This window comes from Propithecus coquereli, unplaced genomic scaffold (assembly GCF_000956105.1).
Source record: "Propithecus coquereli isolate 6110/MARCELLA unplaced genomic scaffold, Pcoq_1.0 Scaffold194, whole genome shotgun sequence".
NCBI classification, from domain to species: Eukaryota; Metazoa; Chordata; class Mammalia; order Primates; family Indriidae; genus Propithecus; species Propithecus coquereli.
In genome coordinates this window covers 2,097,141-2,118,889 of record NW_012144300.1, presented here as the reverse complement: position 1 = coordinate 2,118,889, position 21,749 = coordinate 2,097,141, and the positions used below count along the sequence as shown (strand labels likewise).

Below are 21,749 nucleotides of genomic sequence, written 5' to 3'. Positions count from 1 at the left end.
TTTTCATTTTTGACCTCCCCGCCGGGTGAGTGGAAACCGCTTGCACATTCTATAGAACCGTATTCTAACCCAGACGATCCGGAGAATTTGTACGGTGACCGGCAGGGGGGGCGGGAGGAGAGAGCGAAGTCAAGTCTCCAGGGCTGCTGGCGACTTCGGAAGCCGCGCGCCCCGCGCCCCCGGCCGCCCCCAGCCGCTCGCCCCCGCCGCGCCGCCACCCTCGCCCCCGGGCTCGCCCTCGGCCCCCGGCGGCCGCCCAAGGGTGCGGGAGACGCGAAGCCGGAGGAGGAGGCGCAGCCGCTGCCCGAGCCGCAGCCGCAGCCGGAGCCCGAGCGGCGGGGCGGGCGCGAAGATGCACACGACCCAGAAGGACACGACGTACACCAAGATCTTCGTCGGGGGACTGCCCTACCACACCACCGACGCCAGCCTGCGCAAGTACTTCGAGGTCTTCGGCGAGATCGAAGAGGCGGTGGTCATCACCGACCGGCAGACGGGCAAGTCCCGGGGCTATGGATTTGTAAGTTGCGCGGACGGTGGCGGGTGGGGGGAAGACCGAGTGGCGTTCGGCCCCGGGGATCGGGAGCTTGGAGTGAGGGGCTCCTCGTGACTGTGTGAGGAGCCCCGCGGGCGTGAGTGGCGCTGCCCCTCGCTCCGGGCTGAACTGAAACTTCGCGCGCGGCGGAGCGGGGGGACAGGGCCGGCGCCCGCCTCACCGGGTTCGGCAAGGACCGAGCGCTGTGCGGGGTCGAGGGCTGGGTAGGGCAGGGGTGGAAATAGAGAACTGGAATGATCGCTGGGTTTGGGGTACGGAGGGTTGAGAGGGAGGGGCCGCAGCCCCGCACAATTGCATTCCCCGGCTGGAGGCCGGTTGTTAAGCGCGCTGTTGCTTTGTAAAAATGCCTCTGTCTTCTGGTGTTCTGGCTGGGGCAGGGAGGGGACACCCCATGAGGTCTGGGGCTCTTCCCTTCAGGTCAGCCCTCCCCCCTTTTTAATTGCAAAGGTGGGTTCTTTAAATAGATGATCCTATGGCTCTTTGTCGAACTGAAACAGCATATTAGGCTTCCTAGACATTTAAGCGTGCAAATTCAGCTGCCGAAGAGCAGTGAGCCCCAGAGTAGGACAATAGCTATTGTGGTTGGGGAGTGTTTGCGGGTGGTTGGGAGCATTGGGCGGATGTGAGGCTGGACTTTCCTTAAAGCAAACAGTGCCTGTGAGGCCTGGTGGTGACACAGGGGGTTAGCTGGTGGGGAGGGAAGTTGGGGGAAGGAGGCTCTAGAGGAGTTCTAAGAATTTAGGCTTCCAAATCTCTGCTAGGCCCTACTAGCACCCTTAGGACTAAAGGGTGGGGGTGGAGGCTTTCTTTCTTTTTTCTTTCTTCTTCTCTTTTTTTTTTTTTTTTTTTTCTTTCTCTTTGAGAGTGGCCCCTTCACACACCCAGCAACAATTATAGTTTCCCCTAGAGTTTTCTTCTTAGTCTTTTTTTTATTTTTTTTTTTTTTTTTTTTTTAATGAGGAATCAAGAAATAAGGTCCAACCAAAAGAAAAAGAAAAAAAGAAAGTTTGGTCTCAGTTTTATCATGAATGACTTCTCCAGTGTGATTCTTGGTTTCCTTCGGGGGTTAATTTAGAGGTTATGTATGTATGTCTGTGTGTGTATGTTGCTAAGGTCACCATGGCTGACCGGGCTGCTGCGGAAAGGGCCTGCAAGGATCCCAACCCCATCATTGATGGCAGAAAGGCCAACGTGAATCTGGCATACTTAGGAGCAAAACCAAGGATCATGCAACCAGGTGAGGCTTGTCTATCTCCCCTCCTCCCAGAACCCCCCACTTGTAGAATGATTCCCTAAGTCAGAAGTATCTGTAGATGTGTTTAGTAAACTTGAACCATGCCTGGTTATTCTACCAAAGCATTAAAGATACATGAGAGTTGTAAATACTCCTTTCAGGACTTGAGATATACCTGTGTGCAAAATAGATCTTGAGGGTCTGGACAAGTTTGGACACACATAATATTTAGTCTCTACTCATCTGTTTCCTATATGACATACATTTGTAGTCTGCTCTCAATTTTCCAGTTTTTAGCCACTTGTAGATAATTTATATGTGGAATATATGGGCCAAAGTTGTCAACTCCAGCTAATACTCTTCCCTGCTTAGTGTTGTCTCCTTTTATCACCAGTTGCACTGTGCTCAGAGCAGGCAATCTGACGTGAGCACTGACCTGAGAGAAGCATGGGGTTGGGGGTGGTGTCTGAATGGTGAAGCTTTAACATAAAATCACAGAGTATTAGCAATCAAAGAAAATAGAGAGATTTCACCTACTCAGTGACCCTATGTTGCAGATGAAGAAACTGATGCTTATACATGAGAAATAGTTTACCCAAAGTCATGTAGCCCTTCGTTGCCAAAAGGGAGCAGCATTTTGTCTATGGGAAAATATGACCTTTTGGGTCATTTACAACACTGCCCTATGCGTTAGCACAAATAATTGAGAGTTGATTATTGGGCAAATGTTGTCTTTTTCTTGGGCAAGCAACTTTACTTCTTTGATTAAATCATGTACTTTTCACTCTTAAGTCTTTCCATCTGAAATTTTGGAAAGAGGTTGACACTAATAGCCAAACAGATTTAAAAGGAGACTAGGTTGTCAAGAAAGTGAGTGTCTGTGCAAATATGTGTAGGCTGTAAAAAAATAAGTATTTGTTTAATACATTTTGTGTATGTATTTTATTATCCAGAAAAGGAGAGTTTGTTTTTGTGAATTTTTAATACTGTAAACCGTAAAACCCATAATTCTTCCAAAGCATTGTCCAAAGCATCCCAGAATATTCCAGAGACTTTTTGTAGATTGTGGTTCAGAATTGCAGGAATATTTGTGACATGTAACTTCATGATCAAATCCTTGGTTTTATTTCATAAGCATTTTTTCCTGGTCTCATTTTCTGTGTCTGTCAACTAAACTTTGCATATTTTTTTCAAGTTTCTACTTTTAGCTGATTAAAACCTTTATTCTGGATCAATGATAACATTTATAAAACTGACTTTTTAAAATATATATATGATATTACCTCTAAAGTATCAAAAGAATAGTTAAATTTTCTAAGTGAAAGTTGCGATTGCATTTTACATGTAGGAGTAATAAATGCTTAAGCACGTACAAATAGAGAATGTGGTATGTTTTGTTGTTAGGTTTTGCCTTTGGTGTTCAACAACTTCATCCAGCCCTTATACAAAGACCTTTCGGGTAAGTCAGTTACTTAGGTCCTCCTAAGTGGCTGTCATTTGTTAACCTGCCTCTTTGTTATATACAGATAAGATCATCATGTCACAAAATGTTCCTGGTTATACATATTTATATATGTTTGTATATTTTTAATGCTGATACTATAAATATTTTTAGATGAGTCAAGTTATCTGACCAAGTATGCAGCCTCCAAACCAGACAAATTTTGAGCTTATGATTAACAAAACAAAACAAAACAAAAATACCAGGTATGACTTGTGTACAAGACGATTGTGTCCCATCACCATTACTACTGTTCAACTTGACTCAATTTTATTTATCTCTTTCTAACCTGACAGGGCTCGTATACAGTTAAGCTAACTGATCAGAAGGATACGATGATAAGAGGTGGAATAGTTCTGTTTGGAATTAAACTCTGTAACCAGTAGACTCAGACACACAAGCTCAGATGGTGATTAACGATGCATGGATGTTGGTGTTGTTGTTTTTATTTTTCACAATAGTCAATAGCCCTTCGTGTGCTTTTATTTTATTTATTACAGTAATGAAGTGGTGTTGATAGCTAAACTGTGTGCTTTTTACTTAATTGAAAAGAGCTGTAGTGAAAGTGTTTTCTTTTCCTTGGGGAAGGGGCTCTTTGCGTTTTGGTTTTGGTGGTGGTGTTGAGGGGTGTTGACTTTTGACTTTGCCATGGGAAGCAAAGGGCCTTTTTTTTTTCTTGCTTTAAAGCTGTAGCCTGTGACTTCTATTTAACCATATTTTTGTAGTGAGTGCTAAATTGTGTGATTTCTCTCTGTAAGAGTACAGATTCATTGCTTGCATGTCCTAAGTTTCTGTTTTATGGGGAGTTTTCTGGGAACGGGGTTCTTTCTTTTGCAATGTATATCCACTTTTAGGCCATTTAAAGATTCAGCAACTCTCACCAGATTTCATTAACGTTAGCCAGTTTTTCTGAGTAGTGTAGCACTAACTTTCACCTTTCAGACCTAACTTGGGTGAACATCTGCTCATATTTGTGTTATGTCTGGGTCCTGTGATCACCAGCTTTCCTCTCTGAAGTCCCATTTCCCTTTTGTTCAGACATGATATAGGCGGGAGATCACCTCCTGCCAAAATTTATCCTGGACACTAGAATCTGTTTTGGCTGTGTTCTACCTGATCAACATTCTTGTAACTCTAATGCCAGAGATTTAAACTTTCTTTTTAAATGTTCTAGTTGTTCAAGGAGTATTTTACCCTCAACAATACTTTCTTCTCTAGCTTAGGACCTAAACATCTACCTGTGTAACCTGGAAGGCTGGAATCTGTCTACATATATAGATGTCTACCATATGTGTCTCCAAAAATAGACCCCCAAAAAAGTAATAATAATTTGACTTGGAAGAGTCAAGTTATGTTTTCCATGACCACCTTCTTATAACTTTCCCTTTAACATATCAGTACCTCATTCTTACTGCCAACTCCTATTCTTTTTTTTTATCTGTAGAAGAGTCTTCTGTCCAATATGATTAGAAGGCCTTCATATGCCCATAGCTATTTATCAAAGCCCCATCCAAGCCAACCTGGATACTGACAACAAATGGTGGGTTGGTTGGTGGATCCACCTATTTCTGTGGGTTCTTCATTGGTCTAGACTATCTGTTTGTTTAAGATGGGATTGGGGAGCAGAACGTACTTCTGAAGATGTGATTGTGAGCTTAGTCATGACCTCACACTAACAGTCTTGAAATAGCCATAAAACTGAATCAGTCAACAGGTAGTTGCACGTGTTTATTTTTTCACTGTGCCAGTAGGTGATGCAAAACGAGCAAATTGCACATTAGTTTGGGAATCAAAAATAACACAAACCAATCAAGAATTACTAATTGCTAAATGACTTGGTGTTGTTTCAAGTACAAAAGGAATTCAGAGTAGCTAGAAAACAGATGGGGTGGAGGAGTTGAACAACACTGTTGGGGAGGGGAGACTTGCACCTGAGTATGTCTGAGAGAGGTAAAAGAAAGACTGGGTATGTCTGAAGGGTATAGGATGGGGTGAGCATAAGCAGAGGCGTAGAAGAGAAAAGGCTCAGTGCATGGAGAAACCAACTGCCTATGTTGGGTCTTGAGAGCTGGGCACAGGCCTTTGGACTGGTTGCGGTAGTCCTTACGGATCCTTGAGAAAGAAGGTATCACCAGAGTAAAACGTGTCATATGGAAATTTTAAAGCAAGTGTGTTTTGATAGTAACCTTTTGTTTTTCGTCTCTTCCAATATTAACTGTCTCTATAAAGGATGGTGATTATTACTGTGTGCATAAATTGTTTGCACTTGAGATTCTTATTAGAAATAGATAGCATTCCAGGTGGACTAAGCAAGCTTTCTCTTCTTTTTTAAGGGGTTCTCAACACTGTTCTAATTCTTAGAGTCTGTACTTAACAAATCACACCTGGTCATCTGAAATTCTATTTGAATGCTACATGTTCTTATTTTAGGCCTGGAAATAAAGCTTGAGAATTTTTAATTTTACTTGATTTGCTTGAAATTCTAGTAATTGGACTATTTTTTTTTTAATGTGGTCCTTATATGCTACCCAGGTTACTCTGGGCCTTTAATGACAAAACCTTGGCCCGAAGGAATTTCTGATGTTCACAGTGGGCAGATACAGAGAAACTTATGGATTGTGGATTTGCTGAGCAATATCTTATAAATAGTTTATGTTTGAAAGAAGTATTTTTTGTTGAAAACTTGGAGGGGAGAGACTATAGATCTGTGAGTAGAAATTTCTGGGCTAGTTTAGATCAGGTTGAACACACACTTAAACATTTACTCAGTACACCTTTAAGTGCTGACTTTTATGCTGGGTGTGGTAACACTGTGCTTGGTATTTATACTGTCCGCTAAGGGTGGCAGGAGGGATTGTAACTAACATTAACCAAACATCCACTGTGTGCATAGTAATGATAAGGGATTTATATAAATTATTCGATTTAATTTTCACAATAAGTATTTGTTGAAGGCACTATTAGTATCCTTTCCATGGGTGAAAAACTGAGACGCACAAAGGTTAATTAACTTCCCCCGGGTACACGGCTAGTAAGTGTTAAGAGTCTGATTCTAGGTTCAAAATCGTGGTCTGCCTGGCGCCAAAAGTTGTGTTCTTTCCTCTTCATTAAGCTGTAGCCAAAAAAGATATAACTCCAGTCTTTCCCATAATCTAGTAATAAAACTGATGAGCATCAGGAAGGGCTGTCCATATGGCTTCAGATAAGGGCGAGAGACATCAGGTCAGTAGGATTCAGGAAGACTTCATGAAGACAGACGAGATTTTAAAGGTTGGTGGAAGATAGAGAAGAACTCTTTTATTGAGTACCTACTATATTTGTTACAGTAAGTGCTTTCCATAGACAATTTCATTTAATGCACAGCAACTTAGGGTTGAAATTATTAGTCTATTTCACGTATGAAAAAAGTGAGACTAAAAGATAAAGGAAATTTCTGAAGTCTCTGCACACAGTGAGTACTAGAGGTAAGGTGAGTGGGATTTGGACTTCTGCAGGTAGAGATGGAGTGAGGATTGGCATCTGGGCGAAAGCTGGATGGCATGGGAAAAGATAAGGATTTAGGGATGTGGCCCATATCCAGGAAACATTAAGGGACCCAGTTGCCCTGGGTTTAAGAAAGGTGGAAAGGTATTTTGGAGCCAGAAGCGTTCCAGGTATTTTGGCCTAGAGTGCTAAGGGTTAAGAAATTTGCACTGAGTTTGGTATGATGTTAGGGACCAGAAACTACTTTTAGCAAGTGAATGAGAAGACTTTGTTCAGTAGTTTGTGCGGTAGTTTGGAAGAGGAAACCGCTTAGGATGTTGCTTTAAAAGTCACAAAGAGATGTCAGTGGGACTTGAAGAGATGGAAAGAAAAGGGAAACGTGGTAAATTTCCTTTGAAAATTACCAAAAGTATCTGCTTTGCTTGGTGCCTTTGTAACTGCTAGACGTGTACATTCCGTAGTTAACCGAAGGAAAGGATGTAGATAGATACCTAGTAGGAGGGAGATTCCCAAATCCCCTTAATGGGGTCCTCAGACTGTTAAAACGAACTCATAAAGCAGGAACTGCTTCCAAAGTGCCACCTTACCCTTTAGTCCAAATCTGCCTGCCTTCCTGAACCGAGATATTTTAGGCTGCCCATGGTCTTCTGGGTTCTCCTTTTCCCTGAGCCTTAAAGGGCTCTAGGTTTTGATTTGCCATCCAGATGTCTTCCTAGCCCTTGCCAGACTTCATGTAGGAGTCTGATATTCCAGTGAACTTTATTTATACTCTCATTGTCGGGCATTACCAAATCATCACTGTTTCTTAATGTAAAGTAAATGCAGAGATAGAGTCCCCTAAGCAACCCTGCCTATCTTTTATTGCATTCTTCACACACACATTTTATCCTGCCTCTTTGTAGGATAAATTTATTTTCGGTTAACACATTTATTCAAAGATAATGAACCTAGCATGCACCGTGGCGCCCTTGGAACTTTGGGAGTGCAAGGGGTTAATGTTTCGGTATCAGTGAGATTCATACTGGCTGGCCCTCACAGCTGATAGATGTTTTACTTTGGCCTTATAAAGACATTTTACCCGCTGGAAACCCTTGTCGCATGACAGGATCAAAAATAGCCCGGCTGCAGCCCCTGCTGTCTATCACCACATGTAAACTGGCAAGAGAATAGGCTCTCTTAGCCGTGTCTGCACATTTCGGACGTGGCGGCCTCCAGGGACAGTGTTTCATAAAGCCACACCTGTTGCTGTGAGTGAACCAGTCACCTGACCTGCAGCAAAGTTCTGAGTGTGTGCATGACCACGTGCCTGGTTTCTGACAAGCAGTTGAGAACATCTCTAAGTGTCCTCAGAAACACTTGATGACGTCGTTTCTCCTGGCACTGGGAAAGATCTACAAGTCTGGTAAAATTGAGTGTATTTTTATCATTGGGGTCAAAGTTCACTACCCTCTGTGATAAATTCATCTTTTCCGTAGATGTTCGTTAATGATGCTTTCAGTAAAACTCTGAACAGGCAAAGCAAAATCCCCGTTTTTAAAAAATATAAATGTGCGGTTTTCTGTTTTAAGTTCTTTAATATCAGAAGATTGTTACTTATGCTTATACTTCTAAGTTGGCTTTGCCAACAAACAACCAGATAGCATTCTAGTGTTGTAGTTTTAGAAATTACAGGGGGGGTTGATGGAGATTGTTTTAAAGGAAGATGAAAATAAGTCAGATATTCGTGGTAGTGTTTTAAGTGGGCAGTAATGAATTGCAAGAGTGAGAGTTGAGATGCATGGGATTTTTTTAAAGTACCTCTTGTGATTTTTTTTTTTTTTTAACCAAATTAACTTTTAAGTAAGGTCATTGGAGTCTGTCTTGTATGTGATCTGTGAATGTATAATTTTAAAAGGTACTTGATTTTGTTTCATTTTCTTGAGCTTTTGCAGGATAATGCTTAATCATACAATTGATCTGTACAAAATATCAACTAACAGGGCAGATTTAAAACATATGCTGATAAATCTATTTCTGCTGATTTGAAGGATCAAACAAGAGTTAGTAGATATGTAAAAAAAAGTTTCCTTATTGTGTAAGCTTGTTAAATTTCTATTAATTTTAGAAATATTTAGTTGTGTTTCCCTTCCCTACCTTTTCCCTCAACCTCATCATTTCCCCAAAACCCCTTCTGTCTATCTTGCATAGAGATAAACAAGCTGGCTGTGACCCTCACTTGCCTGATAGTCAAACAGGTTTGGTTGACTGTTGTGTCCTTATGAATTTTCTGGGAAAAAGAAAGAAAGAAAGGAAAAAAGTGTGCTGCACATCTCTTTGGGAATCACTGCCATGAATGTTAATAGCATTTTTGTAGCTTCCCACAACAGCCTCTTGTGACAGAGTGAGCTGCACTACAGTTCGTTTGAGAAGTGTGATTCTGCTGTGTTTACCACACTTGTGAACTTTTAAACTCCTTTTTTTTTATTTTGTCGCCTGCTTCTTTTTTTAATTATTATTTTTAATAAGGGTGACTGAGGTTGCAGAGAGATTAATGTGTGTTGAGTCTGCATAGCAATTTCAAGTAGGGTTGCCATGATAATAAACATATGGATTTTGTTAAAATTTCTTTTAATTTTGACAAACCAGCCATCATCCCGCAGAATTGAATGATTATGGATTGCATTTTGAGTCCTATAATTCACGGCTAAGAATTTTTCTATTTGCTAAACATTTTCCTTTTATGAACTTATTGCAAAATTTTCTAAAGTCTTAATCAATTAAGAATTTGTTATGTGTATAGCCCTCATGAACCATTTTCCAAACTTCTAATAAATGATATTTAATGGCTCCAAATAATCATAAGTGAAAATCAAAGCAGGGAGGGTGTCATCATATTTTTATTGAATTCTTTTGGGGCCACTCCATGACTTTGGCTCCTGCCAGAGTGCTTTGAGCAGACCACTAGAAAGTAGATATTGTGGCAACCCTATGCTCATAATAACCACTAAATTTGAGTTTGTCTTATCTCTGAACAACAAATGCTACAGATAGGAGGTGACTACTGCCTGACTTTGTTTTCCGTTTCTCAACAGGATACCTGCCCACTATGTCTATCCGCAGGCTTTTGTGCAGCCTGGAGTGGTCATTCCACATGTCCAGCCAACAGCAGCTGCTGCCTCCACCACCCCTTACATTGATTACACTGGAGCTGCATATGCACAATACTCTGCCGCAGCTGCTGCCGCCGCCGCCGCCGCTGCCTATGACCAGTACCCCTATGCAGCCTCTCCAGCTGCTGCAGGATATGTGACCGCTGGGGGCTATGGCTACGCAGTCCAGCAGCCAATCACCGCAGCGGCACCTGGGACAGCTGCTGCCGCCGCTGCAGCAGCTGCTGCCGCTGCAGCATTTGGCCAGTATCAGCCTCAGCAGCTGCAAACAGACCGAATGCAATAGACTAGCCATCTGATCAAAGTTGAATTGTTTTCTCTTCCCTCCCAGTTTTCCAATTTTTAGTAGCTAATAAGAGAGTTAACATTGACTTAACAGCTTTAAAAAAAAAAAAAAAAAAGCGATGCTATTGTGAAGCAGAATCATTATTTTTTTTATACTCCAGGTAGTGTTCTAGATGAGAAAGAGTTGAGAATGAGGGGAATGGGCACAATTTTGGAAATCAATCCCAAAGAGCCTGAGTAAATGAAAGGCCGCTACGAAATGATGCCAGGAGTAACAATGGAACTTCACTTTTGTAATGGGATTTTTATTTTTGCTCTTTTTATAGTATCAGGGAAGCAAACTGCCTTTTACCAGTTAGAAAATGCTATTTGAATCTAGTTGAACCAGGGAATACAGAGCGAGCAATATGTAGCTTGAATTACATTTAAAAGCAGATTTTTTACAAACAAAATGGTAAAGCACTGATTGTCGTTTTTTAGCAGTCACTATGGCCTATAGAACTTTTCTCGAGGAAGAAGGTAGTGTTCTGACTATCTCAAAAATGGGCATCGAACAATCAATCTGGGAGCGTGGCAGTGGGTGAGATGGTGGACAGGCACCAAAGCTGTTTTCTCGTCTATCCCGTGGATGAGTGGGACCGTGGAACAAGTGATGTGGGATGAATGGGTGCAACAGCTGTGCGGACAATCAGTAACACACACAGTTCTGGAAAGAACACATCACTTGTGCTTGTTTGATGAGCTTGTCACATTCTAATCCCTCTCCCCATCCTGTTTCAATTTTGGGAAACTCGTATCTGCTGCTGTCAGCAATTCTGATTCTGAAATAGGATCAGGCTTTTACTACAACAGCCTTCACTTTCTATTTATTGTGTCGACTCGTGGCTTATGAATAAAGGCAGGCAAAGTTTGCAGAACTGTCTTAAGGACATTTATTTTTTTCCCCCCTTTTTAAATGATTTTACACTTTTTAGTATCTATTTCAGAGTCATATTTAAAACTATTTATTAGTGAATACAGTACATGAGACAACGCGGTTACTGGGATTACAATTCTTCAAAGGTTAATGATAATGTGGTTTATACTGTGCCTTAATAGTAATGCTATTTAAGATATTTATTTTTAAGTTTTACTATGCTGCACTCTAAAGAAAGGAACTTTAGATGTGACACTGTAAAATTATGTATTCATCTCATGGCATAAATTATTTAGTAGGTCTAGATGTAGCATATTAAATATTAACCTATTCAACTAAAGATGTTGACTTGGATTTATTTAAATTCATATGTGCACTGTATAAGAGAGTACTCTTACATTAACACATTTTAGTTTAGTTTTTAGAGTTTTTTTTTTAAACAAGATAATATTGCTAGTTTCATGCTTCCTTCTCTGATTTTGCTCGTGTAGATCTCATTTATCGGTAATTCATTAGTTTAACACTATTCTTATGTAGTTTATGTAGTTTTTAAATGCTGCTTTACATTTTTCTTCTGAAACTGCAATACTTGCAATTTTTATTCCTAAACTAAATTGAATACTATTTTACACTGTATTGGATTTTTATACTTGAACAATTTCATACAAGGGAAGACAGGTTAGCATTTTTATGGACTTTCTCCATTATCACTGGATTTACTTTAAGTATTCCCATACTAGACAGTGTTATGTAATGTAGACATGACTCTCCTGTGCAAATTATTTATTCATTGTGTATATTGCTTTATAACATTTCAGATCTTCTAATCTATTCACTTGTATTAAATATAATTTTTAAAAACTTCTGTTGCATTGATTGTTTCTAATTCTGTAGTTAAGGTGAATGATTTCTCTTTTATAACTGGAATTAATAGCCATGATTCACGTGTAACATTTTCAGTGAGCATAAAACTCTCCGAGACGCCCTGTTTTTGTGCCTTTAAAGTAAATTTCACTAACTCAATGTCTGCCTGTACTTAGCAAATGATATAGGTCATCCCCCAATGGTAAACCCTAAAGGACTATTCATATCATTGAAAATTGGTTAGCTAGAGATTGCCTGCAAGGAGCGGGTTCTAGAGAGAACTGTTGAATCAGAAGCAGGACCAGTGTAATGGTGCTGGGGTCAGGTGTACTGAGTTTGAGCTAGACCCTACCACTGTCCAGCAATGTGAGCAGAGAAAATTGCAATCCACGTTTTTGGTGAGGTTTTTATGGATTTTTCATCTATTATACTGGGACAATAATACCTATCTCACGTGGTCATTTAAATATTAAATAAAATAAAGCATACCATGTACTTACCACAGAGCCAAATACGTAGTAAGTATAGCAATTGCTATCGTAGTTCCCTATGGTGGTAGCTAACCAAAAAGGAAGTCATCTATTGGGATGGTTTTGTTTTTTAATTTCTGTCTGCAATGATAGGGTAACATCTAATAAGGTGTGTGTTAGAACTTCGAATGAGTGTCATATTGATTGTCTTAAAGGGGTATGTGTTATGTTAATTTTGGAATGGATCGTTTGTTGATCTCTTGGTACTAAATTTTCCAAATCTATGATAACTTTCCTTGAATTCCATTAGTTTTCAATAATCATAAGCAACAGATAACAGATTCCATATCATACTTTCTGCTTATATAACTGTTATCCATCCTATTTTAGAGCTATCACAATCACAAACTTTAATTGCTTTTAATTTTCCAAGGAAAAATAGTTACCAGCTTATTGCCAGGGATAGATATTGCTGTATCCCAAAATATTATCTAGGACCAGTAAAATACTTTCTAAGCTACTTAATTCAGCCAATGCATCAATGATTATTTTATTCCAAAAGACATGTTTTACTTTTAATTTTCCAGATTTCTGAAAGGTCACTTTTGTCCTCAGTGAGCTATCTATTGTTAAAGTTCAAAATGAAGCAGTATTTGATTTATCGATCAAAAATAGGTCAGGCAGTTCTGGGAAAATCTTGTCTAAAATAGCCATACTCAGGAAAGCCAAAACTCCACCTACCCCTGGCTGTCTCTTTCCTGGGGATGTCTCCTGACCTGTAGTAATAGCAATGTTAGCAGTTACAGAGAAAGAGCAAGATTTTTACTTTACAATGCTAAGGCATAAATTTCTAAAAATAAATAAATAAAAGCTCTTAATATCTAATAAATAGAAGAGAATAGCCATGACATAAAGTTTACATTGGTCAGGCAGAGTTTACATTTGTAGAATTCGAGAAAGTAATGGGTCTGAGATCCAAAGTGCTAGATGAGTCTTGGCTTCCTTCCTTACCAGCAGGGCGATCCTAAATCCCTCTAAACTGGTAAAATGTGAGCTGATAGTACCCAACATAGTTGCTTTATCTACTGCTCAGGTTGTACTGATTAAATAAATTAATTGATAGGAGAGCCTTCTAGAAATTCATTGGACGAATGGAAATTATTACACTGAGGGAATACGTGCAATATTAATTTAGGGACTGAATTCAATTTTCTCATTAAATGACCCTTCCAAAAGAGGACAGAATTGTATCTCATGATGTTATCTTCATTCTATCCCAACCAAGTAACAGCTACACTTGCTGTACAATAAGAGAAGCACAAAAATAACTTTGAAAAATGGAGAGATTACCCAGATAGGGGAAGGAGAGGCAGACGAGATTATGGAATACATTTCTCTCGCTCACAAGGGAACTATATTTAGTTCTTTCCTCACTCCTGTCAAATATTGTTCTTCTTAATTCCCTCTGAGGCTTGAAAGCGTTCATTAAGATGACAGCCTGAGGTTTGGAGGGGCAGAGGTGAAGAGAAACCAAAAAAATAAATAAATGCATTTTCATGCTTACTTTTGTCCTCTCTTCTCCTTCCAGAGTTCCAGGCTGTTTCCATGGAAATTCTAACTTTGTTTTGCTTAAGCCTTCGTACAGAAGAGGTTTCATTTTGGATATTTGTTCTGTGTTGAATTTTAGAAGCTCAATCATGATTTTAGCTAAATCATTTACATTTTCAGCTTTGAAGTCCCAATTGTGAAGCAAACTAAGAAATGAAACAATGCATGGATAAGCCCTTTAGAATTTTGAGGTAAGAAAAATGACATAGACATTTATAGCCTTGCTATCAATTCATTCTGTCGCCTTGCACAGTATTTTGTCCATCTTGACCAACTTGTTCAGAGAGAAAGTCTATAAAGTCCCTTCTCTCCAGTCATTTGTCCCCTGGAAGACAAATGCCTTTGCTTTCTTATATACGAGATGCTACCACTAAGCTATTAATGTATTTTAAGTGAGTTGGAGGGTACACATTGTTTGCCACTCTGCCACCGTTAGAGGTAATTCCAATTACATTATAACATGGATTGAGGACAAATCGTTATTTCTTTTCATTTAATAGCTCAGATAATGTGTTCATAAAAGGGCAAATACCAAACTGACTTCCAAAATTAGTTTTCTTTTTCCAAAATTAGTTTTAAATGCAAAAACATAGTTTTGCCAAATAGAAAATTGCATCTTAGCTCTATTTTTAAACTTTGTTTATCTGACAGTCCCAATCATGTGTGAACTTGTTTACTTTTTAAATACTCCTGGCTCTGCCACCTGCCCTGCAGTTGCCTCAGGTGAGGCACAGGAGACACAGCGCATGCTGTTTAGAGAGTGTTGGGACATGCGTTTTTCATTCTGCATTTGCTTATGTGTCTTTTGAAATTTGAGAAACAGGGAGGGTGAAAAGGATGTAGAGAAAATAATGAAAAAAAGGGGAAGCTAAGGTCAAAAGTGTCTCCCAAAAGTAGGCATCTCATCTTCATAGATGCGATGAAGGAGTGACAGGCACGTGGTCTGGACCCTGCCAGGCACAAGGGCCTGCCACAGCGGGGGCCAGTAGGCGAGAGAGCGGTGGTCATTCACTGAGCGGCAGGAGTCCTCCTCTGATGATGGGCGTGGAGAGTCATTTAAAGGATGGTAATTAGATACCTGGCTTCCTTCTATTGTCTAATGAAATAAAAGACATTTAGGATAACAGCTCAGTCCTTTTAAATTTTATTTTTAATCAACAAATAATAATCATACATATTTATGGGGTACAATGTGGTGTTTTGACACATGTATACACTGTGGAATGATCAAATCAAACCGATGAGCGTAGCCATCACCTCACATACTTATTTCTTTGTGATGAGAACATTTAAAATCCACTTTTAGCAATTTAAAACTATGCATTATTATTAACTATAGTGACCTTGCTGTGCCGTAGATCACCAGAACTTCTTCCTCCCGTTTAACTGAAAGCAAAGCTCCTGTGGGTGGGCTTTGTACCCTTTGACCAACATTTCCCCTTTCGCTGTCCGCCCCTACCCTACTCCTCAGCCTCTGGTAACCGCCATTCTACTCCTGACTTCTACAGTTCTACTTTTTTAGATCCCACATGTAAGTGAGATCATGCAGTATTTGTCTCTCGGTGCTTGGCTTATTTTACTTAGCATAATGTCCTCTAGATTCATTGATGTTGCTGCAAATGACAGAATTTCCCTCTTTTTAAAGGCTGAGTAGTATTCCATTGTGTATATATACCACTTTGTTTATCCATTCATTCGCTGAGGGGCCGCCAGGTTATTCCTGCGTCCTGGCTGTTGTGAAGAGTGCTGCAATGAACTTGGGGGTGCGTATAACTTTTCTACATCCTGATTTTAAATCCTTTGGCTACGTATCCAGAAGTGGGATTGCTGGATCGTATGATAATTCTATTTTTAGTTAACAGCTGAGTTCTTGAACTATGTTTGCAAAGATTTAGACATTTTTAAAACTGGAGTATACTCTTTATAACTGAAAACGTTAGAAACAGACAATCATGGCACCTCTAGTAGGTTTGGACAGAACTGGGTCACAGACCTTGGACCTCCAGGGACAGGGAACATTCTCATTCTTTTATCTACCTATTACTTCTCATTCTAAGAAGACAAGCAGATGAGTCGAAAGAAAGGGGGAAGATTAAAGAAAAGTGTGCACTTTGCTATCTAGTATACGTTCGTTCAACATATGAAGAAGCTGTTTGTGGCTGGGAAACGCAAGCTCTTAACATCCGCGTCTGCATGTGCATATGCTGTGCGCCTCTGTCCCGGCACTGGTCTGCTCCTGTGGGTGGGCTTTGGGAGAAATCATGGAAAGTTTATGATGGGATGTGAGGGAAGAGGCCTACACCACTAACCACCTACCAGGTACTAGATACTTGTATTTAATCCTTACAACAGTGAAAGATGGTAATAGTATCCCCATTTTTCAGGCAAAGAAAACAGCCTGCCCAAAGTCACAGTGTCAGTATGGTGCAGACCCCAGATTTCGAGATGGGATGGCCTGAAACCAAATCCCGTATGCACACCACCTCACTGCACTGCTTGCTGCCTCTCCTTTTTCTAGTGAACCCTGTGAGCTTCCCTGGCAGTTCCTCAGACAGAGCCACTGGTCGCCTGTCTTCAAGCCCCTGTTACACAGAAACAGGCAACCGCTGACTCAGTGGAGGGAAAATGCCTGCCTGTAGGTCTGCATTACTGGGGAGGATGGAGACAAAAGATTCCAGGAGGGCTGAAGAAGCTTTCAGTGTCACCCAGAACAAATCCAATTGATTCCCAATCACAGTTGAGTCTGTTCTTTGGAGCTCTAGCCTGACTTTTAACTACTTTTGGTGCCTGCTCGCCACTGGAAGACCATATTTTTAAAATTCTAATGCAAATGTTCCCACGCGACATCTACTTCATCGATAATATTTTCAAAACACCCCGTATGCTCTGTCATCCGCCATGTTCGGCAATGTACTGGGCATCAATGGAAAGATGAAATGCTGGGAGAGCATAACTGGGCAAACATGAAGTTAAAGGAAGTATCTGAAGTCAGGAGGACTCAGAGGGTTTTTGTAGAAAACCTGGCCTTGAAGACCCTTTGGCGTGGGGCTTTTTCTGCAGCTTTGCTTTCATTCTTGAAGTCCTTCCCTGTCATAGAGCAACATTAGAGGAGAAATACTGGTCATAATCAACATCAAATCGAACACTCTTTTTCACCATTGTTCACTCCTTTACTTTAAATACCCAGATTTTTGGCTACCTTTGCTGCATCCCCTTGTGTCAGACACTGAACACATTATCTGAAATCCTCGCAACCTCACAGCCAGCTTGGCACTATCATCTTCATTTTACAGAGTTCATGTCATCTGCCCAAAGTCACAACTCAAGGTGGGAGGACTGTGACTTGAAACCGAGGTCTGTCAGATGTCAAAGACTAACTGCCCCTGGATTATTTTAGCAATCTGTGTTTATGTCACTAAGAAATTGTCTCAAAAATCATAAGGAAAGTTCAATAAACATGCCTTCAGTTCTGGGGTTAAACCCAAATCTAAGCATCCCGAGGAAAGTTATACACATGATCAAAACCTTTAATAAAGATTGGATAATATAAAGGTCTCTGTGCTCATTTTCTTTATATAATTTCTGTTGGCAACATTTATTTAGTGATAGTATTAAGGATTATAACGACTATTTAGTCATTTTGACCTCAATCCACTTGTGCTTTTGTGAGGAAAATATCATCCTAAGGCCGTGATTTACTATTATAAATTATTATAAAATTGAATGAGAGTATGTTTAAGTTTATGTTAAAAAATATCAAATAATTATAAGCTTTTAATGAACGTTGTCAATTTTATAGTAATAACTTTGGATTTAAATGCAGAAGAAGTTACTAAAGGTGTATGATTCAAGCCATCTGCCATTAATAGCTTTACTATCTCAGTTAAAATGGAGAGGAAAAGAAAATATGGTATTTACACACCATGGAATACTGTCCAGCCATAAACAAAAGAATGAGCTGGGTGCGGTGTCTCACGCCTATAATCCTTGTACTTTGGGAGGCCAAAACAAGAGGATGGCTTGAGGCCAAGAGTTCAACATAGCAAGACCCTGTCACTACAAAAAATAGAAAAAGTTAGGTGGGCTTCATGGTGCGTGCCTGTAGTCTCAGCTACTTTGGAGGAGACTGAGGCAAGAGGATCGCTTGAGCCTAGGAATTTGAGGCTGCAGTGACCTATGATGACACCACTGCACTCTAGCCCAGGCAACAGAGCAAGACCCTGTTTCAAAAAAAAAAAAAAAAAGAATGAAATCCTGTTATTTGCACCAATATGGATGGAACTGGAGGTCACCATGTTAAATGAAATAAGCCATGCACAGAAAGACAAAACATCAAATGTTCTCACTCACATGCGGGTGCTAACAAAACTTCATCTCATAGAAGTAGAAAACAGAATGATTACCAGAGGCTGGGAAGGGTGTTGGAGGCTGGTTAATGAGCACAAACATACAGTTAGATAGCAGGAATAAATTCTAGTGTTCACTAGCACAGTAGGGTGACTACAGTTAACAACAATACACTGTATATTTCAAAATAGCTGGAAGAGAAGATTTGAAATGTTCCCAACCCAAAGAAATGATAAATGTTTGAGTTGATAGATATCCTAAATGTACTCCATAAATATGTATAATTGTTATGTATCAATAATATTAAAAATAAAACTGAGAGGACACTAAGCAGAAAAGGAGACTTGGGGAAGTAATGCCAGAAGCAGGAGCCACAGTATCTTGGGCATGACTGAGAGGTAGGCACAGTATCCTACTTGGAGAGAGTCTGAGGAGTAACACTGCATGGTAAAAGGCTTCGCTGTACTTGTCCTTCAAGTGCACATGTTGAACTTCTTTATGTCCTAAGCGTACCAAGAATCTTGATCATTCTCGCTTTCATAACAGCTGCATTTCTTATCATCTTTGGCATAGTTCTTCAGCAGGGACAAAGCCTCTTATCTTGCAAACAGTCTCTTCCTGGACCGCTGTCTCTTTCAGCTGCTTAGAGGCCACGTCCCTTAAATCTCCCAGCTGTCTTTCTTACCTCGCAGCCCTTGCTTCCTTTATCTTTATTTTTTTAATCTTTCCCAGCTGCCACTTTTGGCACAGTGGTTGTCTCTCAGTTCTCCCGGAATGAGACATTTCAGCGTGATGATGTGGGGAAGGAACGTAACCATTGTAACAATGCATTTGCAAAATTATCCATGAAATCTCACAAGAAAAAAATTTCATCTCAGCTTTCATACAACCTGTTCATGAATCAACCCAAGCATTTATGAAAGGATGGGACACCCCAGAGGCTTGCACAAAGAAATGCAAGAGAGAACCACAGGGCACTTAATTGTCCAAAATAAGAGATTTCTCTCCTTAGAAATGCAGATTCTCTGTGGTTGCGGCCTTACTGAGTTTATGTAACACTCTCTCAATTGGATAAGATGCTAACCAGCATCCCCACTGTGCACAGAAACGTAAATGCTGGAAGCTGGAGAGAAATTTCATTTCATATTGGAAACTATTTGGCTTCACTTGCCTACTGCCGATACCTCCAGTTGATTCTAAGCTTCTATACTCAACGTGATTGCCATGCCTCAGGGTCATTCTTACAAGAGAATTTTGTTGGTTCTATGGGGTTAATGTGATGAGTTCTGAGTGGTTAAGAAAAATAGTACAATATTAGTATTTGGGGATTTTTACAACTATGCAATAAAGAGTTGAGGATCTCTGCAAAGCTGAGAGGGACAACTCTCAGAATGGCACACTGGCACAGCGAACAGTTTTTGGCAACAGTCACTTCTCAATTCCCATTCAAGAAAATGCTCAAAAACTGTTAGGTGTCTTGGGTAATATCCTAGTTCCCTCTGGGGAAAGGGTTGGCCAATCTTGCTCTTTTCTATATTAACCCAGGAAATTTTTAAAGATTTCTTTGTGTTGCCAGTATGCTATTAAGTTATTCTCCCAAAGAATGATATCAACCAATATTAAAGGTAAATCTCTTGACTGCACAGAAATATATACACCCTGCTATAAGGTAAATGGGAACTTTTTATGTATTTAATTAAGTCCAGGTTCTTGGGGTGAAGGGAAAATCAACAGGCAATGTCTCTTCTCAATCAGAATCAATCACTGCATCTGAACATATTCCGAAGACATCTACATTGATTATAGTCTTCCTGAAAGAATAGCTGAACTGATACACACACACACAAACATCATAAGACACACGCAGACACACACACACCCACACACACACACATACACCTCTTCAAGTGACGATGGGCAAATTCTTTCAAGGTATTGTTAATTAGGTAACAGTTTGGATCCTGATGGTTTGTATTAGAAATAGTTTGTATTAGAAAGCTTGCAGCTCAGTAACTGTGAAAGATGAGTTGGTGTCATATTTGAGATCCTGCAATTCCAGAAATTGTAACCTAACTGAGTTGGCTGAGAGGCCTTCATAGCCCTAGGGCAGACAAATGATGTAGCTGGTAGAGTCTACAAATTAAAACTTCAAAACTAAAGTTGTCATAATGTTTCATTTTGAGTCACTTTGTCTTTTTGTCATAATAGTGTTCCATCTTCCTGTTCTAATACAATGATGTCAATACTAAAATTTAACCTTTATTGGGCATTGCTGGGCATTTCCTATGTTTAAAGCATATTAAGCACACTACATGTTTCTGGGATTTTGCTTCTATGGCATAGCCAATTTGTGTCAGCTAACATGCTGTTGACATTATTAATTTTTACCAGGTCTTTGAATAACTAACTGACTTTTTCAAATCTCTGATAGAATAAAGTAGGAGTAACTAAAATGGTAGGAGCTGGTTTCTTAAAATTAAAATTTTCACTGTTTTTCTAGACCAGCCTAAACAATGCAGCGAGACATCGTCTCTACAAAAAATAGAACAATTAACTCGGCATGGTGGCATGAGCCTGTAGTCCCAGCTAATTGGGAGGCTGAGGCAGGAGGATTTCTTGAGTCTAGGAGTTTGAGGTTGCTGTGAGCTAGGCTGATGCCACTGCACTGTAACCCCAGCAACAGAGTGAGACCCTGACTCGAAAAAAAAAAATTCACTTTTTTATAGATCAGTCATCTTCCTATATCATTCCAGAGGAATTATTTGCAATGGTCATCATAAAATTTTAGTCATTTCCACAATTTCAACTAGGTCAAGTTAGATGTACTTAGTATGTGTCTATAAATTTTTTTCAGACACAGAGAAGATGTGAGTTAACACAGAGATGAACCCAAGCATAAAAGCTCTAGAAAGACTATGGGAACACGCAAATGCATCAAAGAATGAGTCATAGTACTCTCTATGGATGACACAATAAAAATAATATGCAATGTGGTATGAAGAATTGCAAATTTGACCAAAGAGAAGCATTGAACTATTTCACTGTTCCAGGTATCTATTACAGTATAATAAATCACTCCCAAACTTGGTGGTATAAAAACAAAAACAGCACTGTTCTTGTGCTTGCTGCCTGTGGGTCAGAAATTCAGAAAGGGCACACTGGGGAGAGCTCCTCTCTGTGGGATGCTTAGAATAGCTGAGGGGACTCAAATGCTTGGTGGCCCAAATAGCTGGAGCTGCAAGATCACTTCCAAGATGGCACCTCAGCATGGCAGTCTCAGGGCTGTCAGACGACTTCTCCCAGGACGACTCAGAGCTCCAAGAGCAAATGTTTCCC

The 21,749-nt window shown here is 40.1% G+C and overlaps 1 protein-coding gene across 3 annotated transcripts; it reads left to right on the top strand.

The window, feature by feature from the left end:
• The first annotated feature begins 348 nt into the window (after positions 1 to 348).
• RBM24 (RNA binding motif protein 24) lies at positions 349 to 11,989 on the top strand. Of its 3 annotated transcripts, none has more exons than XM_012643277.1 (4): positions 349 to 520; positions 1,670 to 1,793; positions 3,195 to 3,249; positions 9,846 to 11,989. In XM_012643277.1, exons 1-4 carry the CDS (start codon positions 353 to 355, stop codon positions 10,207 to 10,209), a joined length of 711 nt encoding a protein of 236 aa, XP_012498731.1. In that variant the 5' UTR covers positions 349 to 352; the 3' UTR covers positions 10,210 to 11,989. The 3 variants fall into 3 exon arrangements, with proteins under 3 accessions (XP_012498731.1, XP_012498730.1, XP_012498732.1); XM_012643276.1 differs by having other exon boundaries at positions 352 to 559; XM_012643278.1 differs by lacking the exon at positions 349 to 520 and adding an exon at positions 712 to 1,003.
• The last annotated feature ends 9,760 nt before the right edge of the window (positions 11,990 to 21,749 follow it).